A 17,119-nucleotide genomic window follows, 5' to 3' on the forward strand; every position below is an offset into this window, starting at 1 on the left:
CCACACTCTCTTGTACAGCCTGCCGAATGCGCTGTTTGCCTTTGCAAGTCTGTTGTCGATCTCCTTGTCGATTGGGTCACACAGATGTGCAGCACTAGTCAGCTAAACGAGACCGTACAAACACCCGACCCACCGAAAAAAATTGTGAGAACCAACAGCACACACTACACACAGAGCACCATCTAGATGAAAATAAAGCGCATTGGAGTATACAGCAACATGGAACATGTCTAACAAGAACAGAAGTTACATGCACACAATAACATCTGCAACATGTGGTCTTCTTTCGGTTATCACGAAATCGCACGCCCCTCCCCATGGCCGCGATGGCCACGCATCTCGGCAAACAAAGCTTCCTGTTGAAGTGCTCCATGTCTACATGTTCCATGCAGCCGAACCTCAACTGTTGAATCATGGACTGCACAATACAGTGCGTAATCTACATAGAAGAATAAAACCATCTGTTGTTCTGCAGTGTCGTACAATGCATTTACTAAAAGCAAGATTGGTTTCCCTGATATAAATATTCACATTCTGTGCAGAGAAGCAAAGTTTCCTTTCAGTTTAAGATGTCAGCAGCAAGGACACAACTGTATCATTAATGCGTACCAAATGTTCAAAAAAAGAAGAAAAAGAAAGAAAGGACCGAAAAGAGTCGTCTTTACTTTTTCCATGATGCACCATCTCACAACGAATACATATTAGGAATGTCCTCATGTATATGATCAATTATGACTTTTTACTGAGAAACATTTTCGGTTGTCAAACAACAATCATATACATTGATATATCCATTAAACGATCTCTGCCAATGACCAATTTGCACATATGTCTTTTACTGTGTGACAGACAATTCACGTGAAATGACCACCAATCCCACTGACCCACCCTTTTCCGTAAACCAACAAACCTTATTTTCTGGGATTTATTGAACGAATGTACTCATTGATATAACAATGTCACTCTTATTTCTAAACCTATACTAGCACCTACTGTGCAGTTCTTCTGCGATGAGTAGCCACATTATAGCGGATTTTTCTTCCATTACTTGTAATCTGAATGTGTATATTTTCCTTTGGTGGAAACAAAACAAAAAATATAGTCTGGAACTCATATTTTTCCTTTTTTTAGAATTACGGGGTTTAATGATGACGTGCATGGAAGAAGGGCGAGAAGATTTCAACCCGTGCACATGAAACATGTCAAAGATGGTGACTGGAGCGGCGTGGATACACAGCGCACTGAGAACCCACATTCACTGAACTCCACCCTCCGCGCAACCCAATCAACAACCCACTTCTGCGGTTAGCCCATTTTCGTAGTCAGTTACCAAATCGGACATGCGAGCGAGTCTTCCTCAACAAACAAGTAAACTAGCTGTGTCCGATCTGTATTTCTACTGTGATCGGATGCGCAGATCATGTCTCGCCGAGTCATGGAAACACGTGGCGGTGGAAGTCTTGTACTGTCAGGCCTGGTCAAACCGTGTAGCCACACCTTGGTTCAGACCCCCCCCCCTTCGCCTCTCAACTCCCCCCGTCACCAACCCTCACAGACCCTGGACCTTTCTCTTATGAACCTGTGAGCGCAGTAGTGTTTTCAATATGAGAACAGCCGCATGTACGTGTATCACCTGGGGAGTAAGGAAGACTTGTTGGAATTCAACATTGTATTGTAATGTATTGTACTGCACTGTATGTATATTACACTTTGTCATAACCAGGATTTCTGTTGAACTTCGGGCTGCTCTCCCTGCGGAGAGCGCATCGCCCACAGTGCAACACCACCCCTTCATTTTTTTTTTTTTTTCTGCAAGCGTATTAATTTGTTTTGCTGTTCAAGAACATTGTTCTGCAGAACTTTGCCATGGACCAACCCTTTTGCTGTGGGACCTCACGTCAAAATTACCTGTCCATATGGGAAAACAAACCTGTGTACACTGGCTCCCTTGATGGGCGCATTACCCACTAAGCCACCACTCCACATGGGTCATGCATGCTGTGCAAGTCGTATCATGCATATTGTTGTAAAGTCTGTAAACCACCTGATACAGGAAAGTTTCAAACTGTGTGTAATCAAAACTGGTTATCTTGTTGATTATGAACAAAATAAGTTTATGTTATAATCTTGGCTAAATTTTATTCATTTATTGAAAGAAATGGCATCTTTTCCACTGCAGGAAAAAAAATGAAAAAGGAGATGAACTGTGGACTGACGGATAAAGAAAATGCAAGCACACAGATGCATACATACCAAATCTTTTGAAGTGCTCATGGGGCAATAGAAATCCACACGATGTCAAACATACATGTCTTAGACAAATGCCCTGCAGGATATATTTTTTTTGGGGGGGGAATATTATAAATCAATTCAAACCATGCACATTACAGTTTATGTACCAATAATTTGTATTTTTCTCTCTCCTCAGGCAGAGCACATCACTACAATGAGGCGCCATATTTTGTTTCTAGTGTGACTGGAAGTGTATTTGTGTTGGATGACCATTTTGTTGCTGTACATGCACTATCTGCATTTTATACACAGAACTTCTTTATCATCTTATTCACATCACTAGCACCCAGACTACCACTCAAGGTCTAGTGGAGAGGGTCGGGGGTAAAAACTGTGACATATATATATATATATATATATGGGACTTGATCCTGTAGACACTCACTTCCTAGCTGGGCACATTAACACTAAGCCACCACTCCAATGACTTAAAACAGAACCTTCACAAGACAATACTTTCAGAAGATATGTACAGAAGAGCCACAGGACCTTCATAAGACAACACGTTTAAGAGATGACAATACAGAAGAGCTAAGTCTCACACTGAAGAATAATTTACAGCAACTGACTGGGTACATACTACTACTAACTAAATTCCATCTTTACACAGAGCTATCTGAGATGAGCTCCGTATTTCACTTCCTCAAACCCCTGCACTCAGTTCTTTCATGTTTGGCTTACATTAATTAGCTTGTAAAACCTATTTCTTTCCATGATAGCATCCCCCCCCCCCCAACACACACACACCCAACCCCTTTCTTTTCTCCATCTGTAGGTTCTCAAGCTTAACTTAAACTGATTACTGGTACATGGATGAGATTCAGACATCCTCAGCCTGTTTCAGTCTGAAAGTGGAATTCCTACGTTACCCCCACCATTATACGTTAAATTTGCCATCTTTCAGATAGATTTTCCTTCACCCTGATTTTAGACTGTGTGAAGAATCTCATGCCTGCATTATGATTATTATTTATGAATCTCATGCCTATATCATTATTTCTATTATTAGTATTATTATTACTATTCCAGCTGCAGTATCACTCACCTGTTCTCTATCATCACAGACATCGTTCAGCTGGTCATCAGGGTCAAGGATACCACCGCCACTGATGGTCTTCAACTTGTGCACATCCACCCAGTGACTCCCTGCCTAAAAACACAAACACACAGCACTGCATCAAACACAGGGTGTTTTTCATGATAAATATAATAATAATAATAAAGGTACACACACACACACACACACACACACACACATATATATATATATATATTATATATATATATATATATATATATATATATATATATATATATATATACATACACACAGATAGCCTGAGTCACAACTCTCCTTTCTCAGTTCACCACAGAAAAAACTGATGCTAAAGGAATGCCAACATAAAAAAAACAAACCCATCAAATCATGACAGGAGATTTGTTGGCGCCTTGAGTACCAACTACAATACAGACCTGTAATGGCTGTAGCAGTGACTAATCTGTCATTTATCAACACCATACAATGATACATGAAATGTAACAGCATTAAAAGAAAAAGAAAAAATACCGGTCGATTTACTTATGTACACACTTAGGTGTCATTACACAGGCAAAATTTTTTTTTTACATGCATATGTACATGTTTAAAATTGTATAAACTTATCCATGAGCTCTGTCTGTGTCTGATGTCTGTTTTACTATTTGTTTCTGTCTCTCCCACAGTCACAAACCACATGCACACACATACAACCATGAAAATACAATTTACTGATTTTAACTAATCATCTTTTCTTTTTTTTTTCTTTAAAAAAACATTTCTTCTCATTAGGTTTATTGTCTATTTACTGCAACTGTACAAGAAAAATACATTCATTCATTTCAGCACTATATATATATATATATATATATATATTTCACACTCACACAGTGGGTGTGGTGGGTGGGTGAGATTAGTACTGAAAATAAGGAGGGGGTTATTGTTAATATTCACCACAAAAAAAACCCAAAAACAGTGGAATGGAGGGACATTGGGGTAAGGAATCATCAGATATACAACCAGTCACAGAAATTACAGTAAGCTACCCACCACAGAGTGGCATGTATGATTTCAGCAGTTGATGAATTACAAATTGCTGGGAATCATAAATAGTTCGCCTTAAACACTGCCATATCTTGTGCTCAAATCTATCTGGGTATCCCACTGTTCATATTCTGGACAGTGAGAACTCGACAGTCAAAATAATAAATTATGGTGAACTAAAATTGTGCTGGAGCCAAAGTTCAACAGGTAACATTTTATTTTTATATATTTTCTATTCCATGAGGCAGAATAACACCATTTGCTTGGAAAGTGAAAACTCACAGATAAATGCACATTATAACATATTCAAGAGTCTAATGTTTCATGACATACCCATATCAGCCATGAGAGGGTTAATCTAGGAAACATAGTTTTGTGAATCTGTTCTGTGTGGTATTTTATCCAGTTCTGCATATGTATGTATAAAAAATAAAGCTGTGTAACCTGCACTCTTCTTGACACACTTCATAAAAACATGCACACATTCACTCACGCACGCATGCATGCTTATGTTCATACACACATGCACTCAAAGATGCATTTGTGTACACATATACATACTCACACTATCACACAGACCATAACACAAACATTTCCTCTCTCTCAGACACATACCAACATGCATGCACACATACATGCACAGGTTTGTGGATGTATTTGCATGTAAAATGAATAGTATACAGCTATACATACTAAAAGTTAAATGACCAAAAGCCTTTTATGGCCATCGGGACAGTGAATTCACATCCACTGAGTCTAGGGTTTAGCATTGGAAGGTGGGGCCCAATCCTCTCCTACTGTTTCCATCGCCCCAAACCCTAGTCAGATACCCATTCACATCTGGGTGGAATGAGGACAATCAAAGTGCATTTCCCAAGGACACAGCATCAAGCCAAAATGAAACCTCCAAGCCTGATCACTTGTGAACACTGAATCAAAAGTCTGATGCCTAACCAATTCTGCCAAACCACTTCTGAATTGTATACACAGTAATTAAAGAGCTCTATCATGCTCTGACAGCCAGTGTGAGCAACATTTATGTACAATAACGTGAGGAGCAGCTGCGAAAAGTAGTAATCCAAAACGAGCCAGCAGCTGCAAAGCAGAGCTGTAAAAGTTGGGGAATGGTAATTTAGTGCTGTACATGTTTACCTCTGTCACACATGTTTTTCTCCTCCTTCCCCCACATATTTACTTGTTTACTTTTTGGTGGTATGAGAAGGGCACTGGGAAGAAGGGAAGACATGTCTCACAATAAACAGATATTTCATCTAACAAGCACACATACTATTCAATTTCTGTGACTCTTTTTTTTTCTGTACAGTATTCATGTGTGCTCACATCAGCATTGATTCACACACTGTATCCAGATATGTCATTTTTATTAACAACACATGTGCATGCATTGAAGAGAAACTGATATATAATATACTGAACCCTCAATGAGAGACCTGTTTCTCATGATATATTGTAGTTGTGTGAATGTGACTGAATCAGTAAATGGGTGTGAATGTCACTCTGTGAGAGCGAGAGTGACAGACAGACAGACAGAAACAGAGAAACATGTGAGAATCTAAGCGTGTGTTGTATATAAAATATATATCGTGTAATATGTAAGAGTGTGAGTGAATGCCTGTGTGAGTGAGTAAGTAAGCGTGCATGACTGTGTGTCTGTGTATAGATATTTATCAATATAATACACAACTGCCTACATTAGTACATGAGTGCATAATGTATGTGTGTGTGTGTGTGTGTGTGTGAAAGGGCACACTGTCTTTCTCTGCCGACTCAATATTCTCTCTCTCTCTCTCTCTCTCTCTGTGCACCTCCCCCTCCCCCACCCACCCCCTGCCCCCCAACCCCTTTTCTCTCTCCAACTATAGCAACAGTACATTGACCCACAATTCTGTGAAGTGAAGGGGGGACAGACAGAAATCCTACTCTTTTCATGACCTTTAGCTGGCGGCAATTGTAACTGGTAAGCAAAAGGTTATTAATATTATCATGTCTGTCTGTTGCCAGATGATGGACTGAGCACAGAAAAACTTTTTTCACAACTTTAACTGCTGCAATTTCTTGAAAAGAAAATTTAGGAACATGTAACATTCAGTGGGATGAAAAAAAAGAGAGTAAAAGTAATGCGCAATCATACACACATGCTCAGGCACAAACACTGTACATTTTCACGCACACACACACCACACACACACACAGTGACACACACACATACACACCGAGAGTTTGGTGAGATAATAATGATGCTGACCAGTCTCACAACCAAATTTGGTTCTGAAGTTAGAGAGTACAAGTCAGTTACAAGTCAGTACAACGGACCTCTGATCCTTGAAATAATAACTCCAGAACGTTTTGCTTGCATTTTTGTATAATTTGTGAGTGTGTGTTCACAGGAAAACACAAGTGTATATTATACATGTATGCATATCTGGATATCTCTCTCTCTATCTATCTTAGTATCTATCTACATGTGTTTGCTGAGGTGTGTGTGTGTGAGGATGTGTGCACATACAAGCACATACATTTGCATGTGAGTTGTGTGCACTGTTGTTTATCTGTGACGACAATTACAGGATATTAACTCACAGTCACATGATGAGGTTGGCAACGAAATCCTTCTCTTTTCCTGACCTTTAATGGACAGCAATTTTAAACCATGCAAAAGGTTATTAATCATGTCTGCTAGCAGATGATAATAATGCAGCTTAAAATGTAGAGATGTCTGAAAATGCATTTTTATCAGTTGTTGGAGAAAAAACAAAAAGACTAATGTGTCATTTCATGCATGAGCACTCTCTCTCTCTCTCTCTCTTTCAGTAGCGTTGTTGCCATGCGATGTGGGGTTTTTTCCCTCCTTTTTTCAGTCTTCTTGTATTTCCTAGATTAGTTTATATGTTTTCTTTATGAGGGTAGGATGAAAACAGGCCGATAAGTGCCTATTCCTTTTCCCTCAATAAAAAAGTTTCGATTTTGATTTCACACACAGTCACTCTCACTTTCACACACACACGCACACGCTCTCCTCTCTCTTACACACTCTCTCTCTCAGAGACACTTACACTACATTATGTGTTCAATGAGGTAACTCCACAGTGACAGTGAGTGATTCAAGTCTCACAAGTATGTCGTAGTAGGAGTCAGCCAGTGCAAGTCAACCTTACCATCGCTGATGCCACTGTCACTGAAGGTAAATTTTATACATGTTTTTGTTTTTTCTACTACTCACTACCAGTACTAACTTTACCAACAGAGAAAAACCAATATGCATACAAGTATGTAATAATGTATACAACCCCACAACCTAACTTGTTCAATGTTTCACAACTAAAAAACAAATATTGCTTTAGCAATAAATAAAGTTGTGTACTTCTGGAAATCACTACTGCCTAAATTTAAAACAGCAACTTCTACTAACACATTAAAACATCTCCAGAACATAACTGTAATTCTTAGCAAAATACTTTTGGACTTTGATTATTGCTTTGTTTTTATGACAGAATGCACTCATGCAATCTGCAAACCCACTAAAACATTTTGATAGACAGGAAGTTTATTGGCTCAGAAAACTTACGCTTCAGCCAGTCCCTTTAAGACTACTACTACAAGTAGAAGTGCATACAGGAAGTAACAGCAGCAGTTTGCATTTTACCTGTTACAACAGAAGTGGTATGCAATCTAGATTAAGCAAAGACAACACAGTGAAGAGCAATATAGAACTTACCATTTTCCGAACAAGAAAATAAATGAGAATGCAAATAAATAAATAAATGAATAAATAAAATAATTCCCTACACAAATCCAAGACTGCAAGTACAGGCAGTGTAATTTTCACTGTAAAATCAAACGCACTGATTTCTTTTATTTTTACACAAGTCTCCATGACTCCAAACACAAAACTCAGACATCAGCAACAAATCCATTAACAGGCTGTTCTTCCAGCAAATTACGGACACACAACATCCATCAAGGAGTTGTTCTTCCATCACAATTAATGGATGCAGTCTGTCTAAGAAGTTATAAAATGAAACCTGACGACTTCCATCCCATAATGGTCGCAGTCAATCTAAGAGGTCACAGAATGAAACCCTAACGAAGCAGTATACAGTTTTAAAATGAGCTGTTCCTCTTCGTCCCCATACAGTTTTTTTTTCCCTTCATGACCACACAAAACATGTAGCTCTGTACGAAACAAAAATATTTTGTCATAATTGTACAGGTCAGAGTCAGCTTCAAAACTATTTTCCTCCTTCTGTTCTGGACAAAAAAGGCTTCCAACAAATGACTATCATTGTATCCCAGTCAAATAACAAGCTGCTGATGTAGAGTTAACTCCAGCCAACCTTAACACTGCTTCATGCAATGCAACACTACATTTTCTCTTACCCCAACCCTACAAAACATGATCCAGACAAGTGGAAAACAAATCCAGTCAGACCTGTCTGTATACAAGTACATACATCAGACCTGTACTTGGAAAAAGCCCAATTTCAATCTGTCGTCAGTGTCGCAGGGTCACACAAACAGCCAGGGCTAACTGCATTGTTTTCAAACAAATCAGTTTCACTGGGACCAAAAAACAAAACAAACAAAAGAAAAGAAAGAAAATGGAAATTTACATTTCATGAACAGGCCTGGGGTTGGAGAAGGGAGAGAGGGCAGAAGAGGAGAGGAATGAGTGCAGAAAATTATTTTTTTTAAACTATTGTATATAATATATACAGTATACATGTGTACTGATTAATTAGTAAAGACCAGCAAACAAGTCTACACAAATTACCTGTTTTGTTATTTAAAAAAATAAAAATAAAATAAAAATAATCTTTTTTTTTGGTACGACAACTGACAGCATCCAAACCATCATAGAATTATTGATTTACAAGCATCCTACTCATGAACATGCTCTAAGTGATAAAGCACTCGATCATTCGATCATTCGGATGAGCAATGAAGCGAGGACCTGTGTCTAGCATGTGCTTAGCACACATACATGTATACAAGTACCCACAGCAACTAATGGTTTGCCCCTTCCAAATTCCACAGAAAACCCACTTTGATAGGAAAGCAAATTACACAGTTTGCAGACAGAAAAAGAAACAAAAACTGGGTGGTGCTGCATTGTGACAAAGCACTCTCCCTTGGGAGAGCAGCCCAAATTGCATCAGAGTTCTAAATCTGTTGTGACAACAACAACAAAAAAACAACAGTACAATATATTACCAATGAAACAGTTATGTCCACACCAATGACTTTAGTTTCTATACTGACAGTCATAATCAAGAACAGATCATTTTCCGGAAATTCTGTTCCTTCCTCTTTCAAATAAAAGAAATACAACTGATAGTGATATCAACTTGCTAATGATTCTTGTTGAGACTGGTGCATACTGCTGTTATTCAATAACAATAATGATAATAATGATAATTAATAATAATGATTTTTTAAATTGCTTTCAACCCTCTCAAAGCACTCTACAATAACATATCAGTCAGACACAAAGTACACAAGAATACAGATGTGCATCCATGCACGCACATACAACAGTATACACAACACACCAAACTGACACAAATTTCTGGATCTTTATATTAGATCTATCTGTACCATCTTCTGCACACCATATATGTGCAAAGTGGGTTTTCAGGCACTAGGGGGTTTTCAGGCACTAGCACATCTGCACAACTTTAGTTACTAATCTGGGAGATTGGACAAAATATCTCCAACCACAACCCATCCAAGAACTGTAGAGGGTAAGTCCAGTGCACCCACCACTAAAAGAAAGACAAGGCTATCAAACTGATGGAGTATGATATCAAACCTAGATTAGTAGATAAGCAAATAAAAGCTAATCATTTTATTGATAATTTTTATCAGTAAAGTTATCCTGATACTGTGATAAATATTTTCTCCAGTTCCATTCACAACACGTACAATATGTTTCTCCTATCCATAATACAAACCTACCCAGGCTACTGCATCGACCAGAAGTTAATGAAACAGCCCAGATGAGAAGTATTTGGTCAAAAAGTGCAAGTGCGTATGATACAGTGAGAGTGTGTTCGTGTGTGTGTGCATTCACATGCACATGATGCCACATTATATGGAGTGGTTTTATACATGGTACCTCTTGTTTCATGAACAAGTACATTTTGCATTTTCTTTTCATACTGTTTAACATAACTTCATATATGGGAGAAAACTCTTCTTTGTGCCCCCTCCACTTTTCCCTACCCAGCATGGGCTGTCAGCTGCATTGTGCAAACAAATCACACAACAGTGAGCAACACACACACACACAGAATGCCTTTCCTCACTCACAAAAGCAATCAATATGGCTCTCTGCCAAAGCCAGGCACTCCAACCAACTTCACACATTGCCCCCTCTATGTTTAAATCCAGCTCCAGTGTCAAATGTTAGAACAGTACTACAGTCACATTGTTCATTTGGTGCATTCCTTCAGGAATGTTTTCTTCTTTCGTCATCTGTTTAGGTTGTTTGTTTTCCCTCCAAATGAAATGACTGTGTGGATGTAAACTGAAAGTGCTGTAAGTATTCATACACAGTCTCTTGGGTGTGACGACAAACTGAGGTCTTGTGACTGTGTGCAGCATGCACTCAGTGTATGAAAAAGAACCATGTGACAAAATTCTGTTGAAAATGCCACTTGGATAGCAAAACAAATACTGCTGCTGACAGTGAAAAAAAAAAAAAGTGTGGTGCTGCACTGTGGCAACACACTCTGGGGAGCTTTCAGTTTTCACATAAAGAAATCTGTATAAAAAGTCATAATACAATACAGTACAATACCATACTGCAAATTCTACAATCTTCTACAACTCTGTGAATTAGCTCATCACTGTTGCCTGGATTTATAATGAATAAAACCACATTAATTCAGGATTTTAAAAACAACTGAACCTTGCTAACAAGTGTCTTCATGAACCATGTAGAATTAATGTTTCTAGAACTAATACACTGTGGTATAAATCCTATTTAGCTCTTTTTTCCTTTGGGGTGGGTGGGTGGGTGGGGGCATGGAGGGGGCAGGGTTGGGCAGGGTGTGTTGGTGGGGGGGGGGGGAGGGGTGGTTTACAGTTTCAGTTTCAAGGTAGCATCAAAGCATGATATGGACTGGTCTTTTTTTTAATCCTGCACCACATCTGAATATTTGTTTTAAAAATAAATACAGATGCCTGACTTGGTTTAAACATTTTAAGGAAGTGCAATCAAATAACAAAACTAAATAAAAGCTAGTAAAATATGCATTAAAACACAATAAAAAAACAAAAACATACAAAGATGGTAAATGATTTAAATTAAATAAGAATATGAATGACCCATCTTCAGCCAACTTGTGCACACCCACCAATGTGTGCATACTCGTACAAATCTATGCACACACACACACACACACACACACACACACACACAATGTATGACAATCAATCTGAGAGTGTGTCTTGCCCACATTACATCCCCTCTCTCTGGGCCAAGAGGAAATAAGAGTCAACGGTGGGGTGGTTCTGAAAGGCCAACTGGTCTCCCAGGTTGCAGCATGAATAAAAGTACTATCAGCTGCACTGTGTTAATTTTTGTGTGTGAAAACTATGACAACATCAGCTGAGTGAACAGAAAGAGAAGACAAGAGACCAGCCTGCCACCCTGGAGAAATCAGCCAAATATCCTGCTCTCTCCCTCTCTCTCTCTCTGTCTGTGTGTGTGTGTGTGTGTGTCTCTGTCTCACTTCTGTCCTGCTCTCTCTCAGTGTCTCTCTCTCTCTCTCTCTGTCAATGTAACAGCCTAAGTGATAAGTTCTAATTTTTCTGTGTACTGGAGTCTGGCTAAGAACTGGGACAGACACCAACACCACAGATCCCATTTCCTGCTGGAGCTTTTCTGTAGATTAAGCAGAAAGAAAAGAAGTCATGACCACACCTCCACTTTCACCCTCTCTCATGGTGTTTTTGGTCCTGTGGAATGCTGAACCAGTGAAGGTTTTTCTCTAGCTTTCTACACTCACTGACAAAAGACCCATGTGAATCTGATAACACTTTACAGTTTACCAGATGAGTGAGAAACTGACATGAAAGGCATCTGTCCTGTCTTCAGGATTACAGTACACTCAAGTCTAAAACAATGATTTGATTTATTTATTCAGAGCGTTGGATCATTGAAAACTCTTCAAGTACAACATGTACTGTATACGTGTGTGTGCTTACATATAATATATGTATATATATTTTTTTCAATCTCTTCTTTTAGTTTTATTAAAAAAATCTATGAAAGACAGAGAGGGGGACGGGGGGGAACACGGGATATTTTTACTGAGCCAGGCCATCTGCCCATGTAAAGTAGGTGATGGTCACAATAGGAGAGCATGTAATAAACAAACATGAACATTTTATGCTTCATATTGATCCTAATAGAAAAAAAGGGGAAGGGGTGGTGGGGGAGGGGGATATGGAGAGAAAAAGGCGTCAGACACTTTTTTTTTTTTACTGACATTGCCTTAGATAGATCTACAACCCTTATGTCAAGAGGTTACAGTTTTCAACTGAAGTGTTATGAGTATTAGAAGAAACACACTAAACATTCAATAAAGCAAATATTGATAATAAACACACTGAAAAAACAATGAGAGAGAGGCAGAGACAAAGCAAGAAAGAGAGAGGATGTGTGCATGTGCACAAGACAGAGATAGAAAAGAGAGAGTGTGTGATGTGTATACATACATGTGGAAAAGGACTCAATACACTTCCAAATCCTTTTAACAAATGACTTCATCTGGGCCACCCCACAAATTTCCATCAACAGCAAAAAAGGCCAAGGGGTAATCTTTCTCATACTTTGCCTACTAAATGTCAAGGCAGTTCAATGACCTGGGTTTTTCCCGCTTGGATAGATCAATAAAATATAATACAATACTACACAATAGTGTATACATTGTATCTTTATTCATCCATAATTTGGAAATCATGAATCCACAGGCTTGTAAATCACATCACATAATCTCTCAGCCCACAGCTGAGTCCAGCACACAAAATCATGACAAAGGATGCAGCACAGACAGAGGGCCATCACAGCTATAGGAGGCACTGCACAACTTAGTCACTTCAGTCTTGTTCAACAATGCCTGTTCTTATTGGACACAATGGGTATGTATGCTAATTATTCCCCTTAGTCTTACTATAGTGATCAGTTATTGCTCAGTGGTAAAGTCAGCTGAAGCCTGTGCATATTGACTGAAACCCCCTCCCCCCTCCCCACACACACCCACTCCTCCCAGCTGAAGTCAGTGTAATGTTCAATGTAACATTCCTCCACCAAACATCCCATGTTTATTTCTGGCCAGTAATGACACTGACAGTGTTACAAACTCAAAACTGGCGATAGAGAAAGTGAAGGGTGAAAGGGAAATTATGACTGTAATCACTGTGTGTGAACAGTGAATGGTTTCACTCTTGAAGAATCACAACATGGGTATTCTTCATGAAGTTCATCAAAATCAACTATGAGGACAGACACTGAACCTGATCACACAGATCTATTTGTCATGAGTAGCTAGATCAGTTGATGAAATGTCAATCAACAAGTAAATGAACAATGTTGTATACAAACATATTATATGTCAATTTCAGCATTTGTTCCCATAAGACATGCAACACAATATTTATATTTTGCTATCCTTGCCACTGCACATTCTCCCAACTTCATTTAATTAAGTCCGTTTATAAAATTTACTTACTTTTTTTTTTTAATCTTGTCCAATTATTTCATTTCATTTTTGTTTATGTTTTACACAAACCTACGGTAGGCTCTCATCAAGACCTGACCAACACTTTGGGTTTATAATACAAAGGCCAGGCATCTTCGCCTTTATTTCCCTTTCTTTTCTTCTTCTTTTTGTTTTATTTTCATTTTATTTTTGGTACATTGTTTTATTTTTTGTTTTGTTTTGTTTCATAATATATGTGGTGCAGCCTATAATATGGAACCAGTCTGAACACTGACACCTGCTCAAACTGAAACTTCACCTGACTGCAGCCATCATGTCATTAACACCACCACCCCCTGTGCCGGGTTTGCCCGCTAATTAGACACATGACCCAGACAACCCCACGGGTCCACCCCACCCCCTGACCTGCACTGTGTGGAGCCATTATCAAAGAACTGGTCTCCACACACTAAAGTTCTCCATTACCCCCCACCCCCACCCAACCCCCTCCTTCCCCCAAGCCATCCCTTCCGACACACACACACACACACACACACACACACGCACAGAGAGAACAATGGATACCTTGTCAGTTTCAGTTTGCTCTCTCTCACTCTATCTCACACACACACACACACACACAAAGGTAGAGAAGCTCAGCCGGCATCAGGTTGATACAATGTGTGGGGTTGGTTGTCAAAGCAGCCAGGTCATCAGGTTCTCATGGATTAAAACTTCTGCACTCTTGTGCCTGTCCTATTTTGGAGAGAATGTGTGTGTGTGTGTCTGCTGTGACTTTGTGTGAGTGTGAGTGAGATAGATGAACACGACTGGGAGAATGAATGAGGGAATGAGTGAGACTGAGAAACAGGCAGGCAGACCAGCAGTGAAAGACAATGCAGCCAGTGCCAAAAGTAGAAAACTAGAATAAAATAGAACATAATAAAATCTATACAAAAATTAATGGACAAGTTCCCTGGAAACTGTGTGGCAATAGGAGAACAAGGAAAGTTGATGAGTTTAGTTGGAGAGAAGACTGACTGAATCAGTTAATGAAACAGCATTTCTTAAATTTTATCGATTGATATCATCACAATCATGCAATCATTTCATCATTCTTGTCACTAATGCTAGGTGTGAAACCTGTACAGGTACATTTCCTAAAAATTGTACTGTAATTTTGCATTGCATTGCATTACACTTTCGTAACAACAGATAATTTCTGTGTGAAAAATTTGGGCTGCTCTCTCCAGGGTGAGCATGCATCTACAGTGAGAGCTTGAGCGCCACACATTTTATTCTTTCATAACATTTTCTGCCTGCAACACTGCATTTTTTTTGGTTTTCCTATCAAAGTGTTTTTTTCTGCAGAATTCAACCAGAGACAACCTTTTTGTTGCCATCGGTTCTTATATGTATGCCAAGTGAAAGCTGCATTCAGGACCTCAGTTCATCATCTTGTCTTAATGACTCACATCAAGACCACCATTTTGGTCTCATGGTGTGTGTGGGATTCAAACCTGTGCGCTCAGATTCTCTTGTTTCAGAGGCGGACATGTTACAACTAGGCTACCACTCCACTAATTTACTGAGCATTGACAATCTGATTATGTAGAATCATGGCTTTTCCACACACTCAAAAAAGTGACACACACAGACACATGTTTGCAAACACACACACACACACACACACACACACTCAGCTAGGTTTTCAAAGGAGAAAGTGTGTCAGATAGAGGCAGGCAGAAAGCAAGGTGCTAAATTTAGACTGTCCTCAAGTCTGTTGGCTGCTTCAGGCTATTATTGTTTGGATTGTTCAGCTGTTTCTCTCTCTCTGCTGTGTTGACTGCTTCAAGATAATGTCCTCTGGTTTGTCACATGTCTTCCCCCTGTCAGAAATATCGTTTCTGATGGTCGATGAAGACGTTTGCAGCCAGGGCTAAAATAAACAAGAGCTTCTGGCACAACACACATGACGGAAATGAAAGCCTTTGAAGTTCAAAGCGTGAAATGACAGGTGTAATGGAATGGCCAGAGACACCCTGGGCAGATAGCTTTCACACCTGGTCAGCTGGAGGTTGGTAGGTGAGCTGAGGGGTGTGAGGGGAGGGGGGGGGGGGGGTGAGGTCTAGGGCCCTGTGAGTGTGAATGGGGAATGTTGTCACACCAGTATTTCTCTCAAGGTAGCAAGACTTTCCTATCTGATCCTGAGGATCTGGAGAGAGAGGGAGGGAGGGAGAGAGGTGATTGGAAAAGGTGGTCTGAATTTATCTCTTGCTTTTCTCATGGCAGAAGACTTCCCTATCTGATCCTAAAGAGGAGTAGAGAGTGTGTGTGTGAGAGAGAGAGAGATAGGAAAGGTAAACTATCTGAGTTTGTCCCTTGAGCAATCTCTGTGGACAGATCTTGTCTCCAGTTAGAGAGCTCTGGAGCAGGAGATGGTATCAGGGGTATTGTTGTTGTTGTACAACTGGCAGTAGAATGACACAGGTAATGTGTGGTAGTGGTTTGTGGGACTTCAGCACAGGTGTATCAAACTTGGCCATTCATTTTACTACTACTGGCACTTTAAATAATTTCATAAAGTCTTTATAGGCTTGCCAATCTGACTCAACTCGAAATAGTTCTTTACAAACTGTGTATAATTTACAAGATGTCTGTTAAGTTTACACAGTTGTGTGTGTGTGTGTGGTATGCATGTGTCACTCTGTGTGTGTGTGTCACTCTGAGTGTGTGTGTGTGTGTGTGTGTGTGTGTGTGTGTGTGTGTGTGTGTGTGTGGTATGCGTGTGTCACTCTGTGTGTGTGTGTGTCACTCTGAGTGTGTGTGTGTGTGTGTGTGTGTGTGTGTGTGTGTGTGTGTGTGTTCAGTTTCCATAGATTTTGACCAGGGGCAGCTGATTTCTAGTACATTAAATATAATCTGATGTAGCAGCATATGGGATGGGGCACCACAAGTGAGTAAAAGTGCATCACACTACACTGTTTTACAAAACCAATTCATACATTTGTTCATTCTC

At 39.5% G+C, this 17,119-nt stretch overlaps 1 protein-coding gene across 1 annotated transcript in view; it reads right to left on the reverse strand.

Moving 5' to 3' along the window:
• The window catches only part of LOC143293506 (uncharacterized), a 109,142-nt gene that overhangs the window by 88,410 nt on the left and 3,613 nt on the right, over positions 1-17,119 (reverse strand). Inside the window, exon 2 of the mRNA XM_076604407.1 lies at positions 3,338-3,442. Within this exon, the coding sequence (XP_076460522.1) occupies positions 3,338-3,442 (105 nt within the window). The remainder of the gene's footprint in view (positions 1-3,337; positions 3,443-17,119) is intronic.

The sequence above is a fragment of the Babylonia areolata genome, chromosome 19, assembly GCF_041734735.1.
Source record: "Babylonia areolata isolate BAREFJ2019XMU chromosome 19, ASM4173473v1, whole genome shotgun sequence".
Lineage (NCBI taxonomy): Eukaryota > Metazoa > Mollusca > Gastropoda > Neogastropoda > Buccinidae > Babylonia > Babylonia areolata.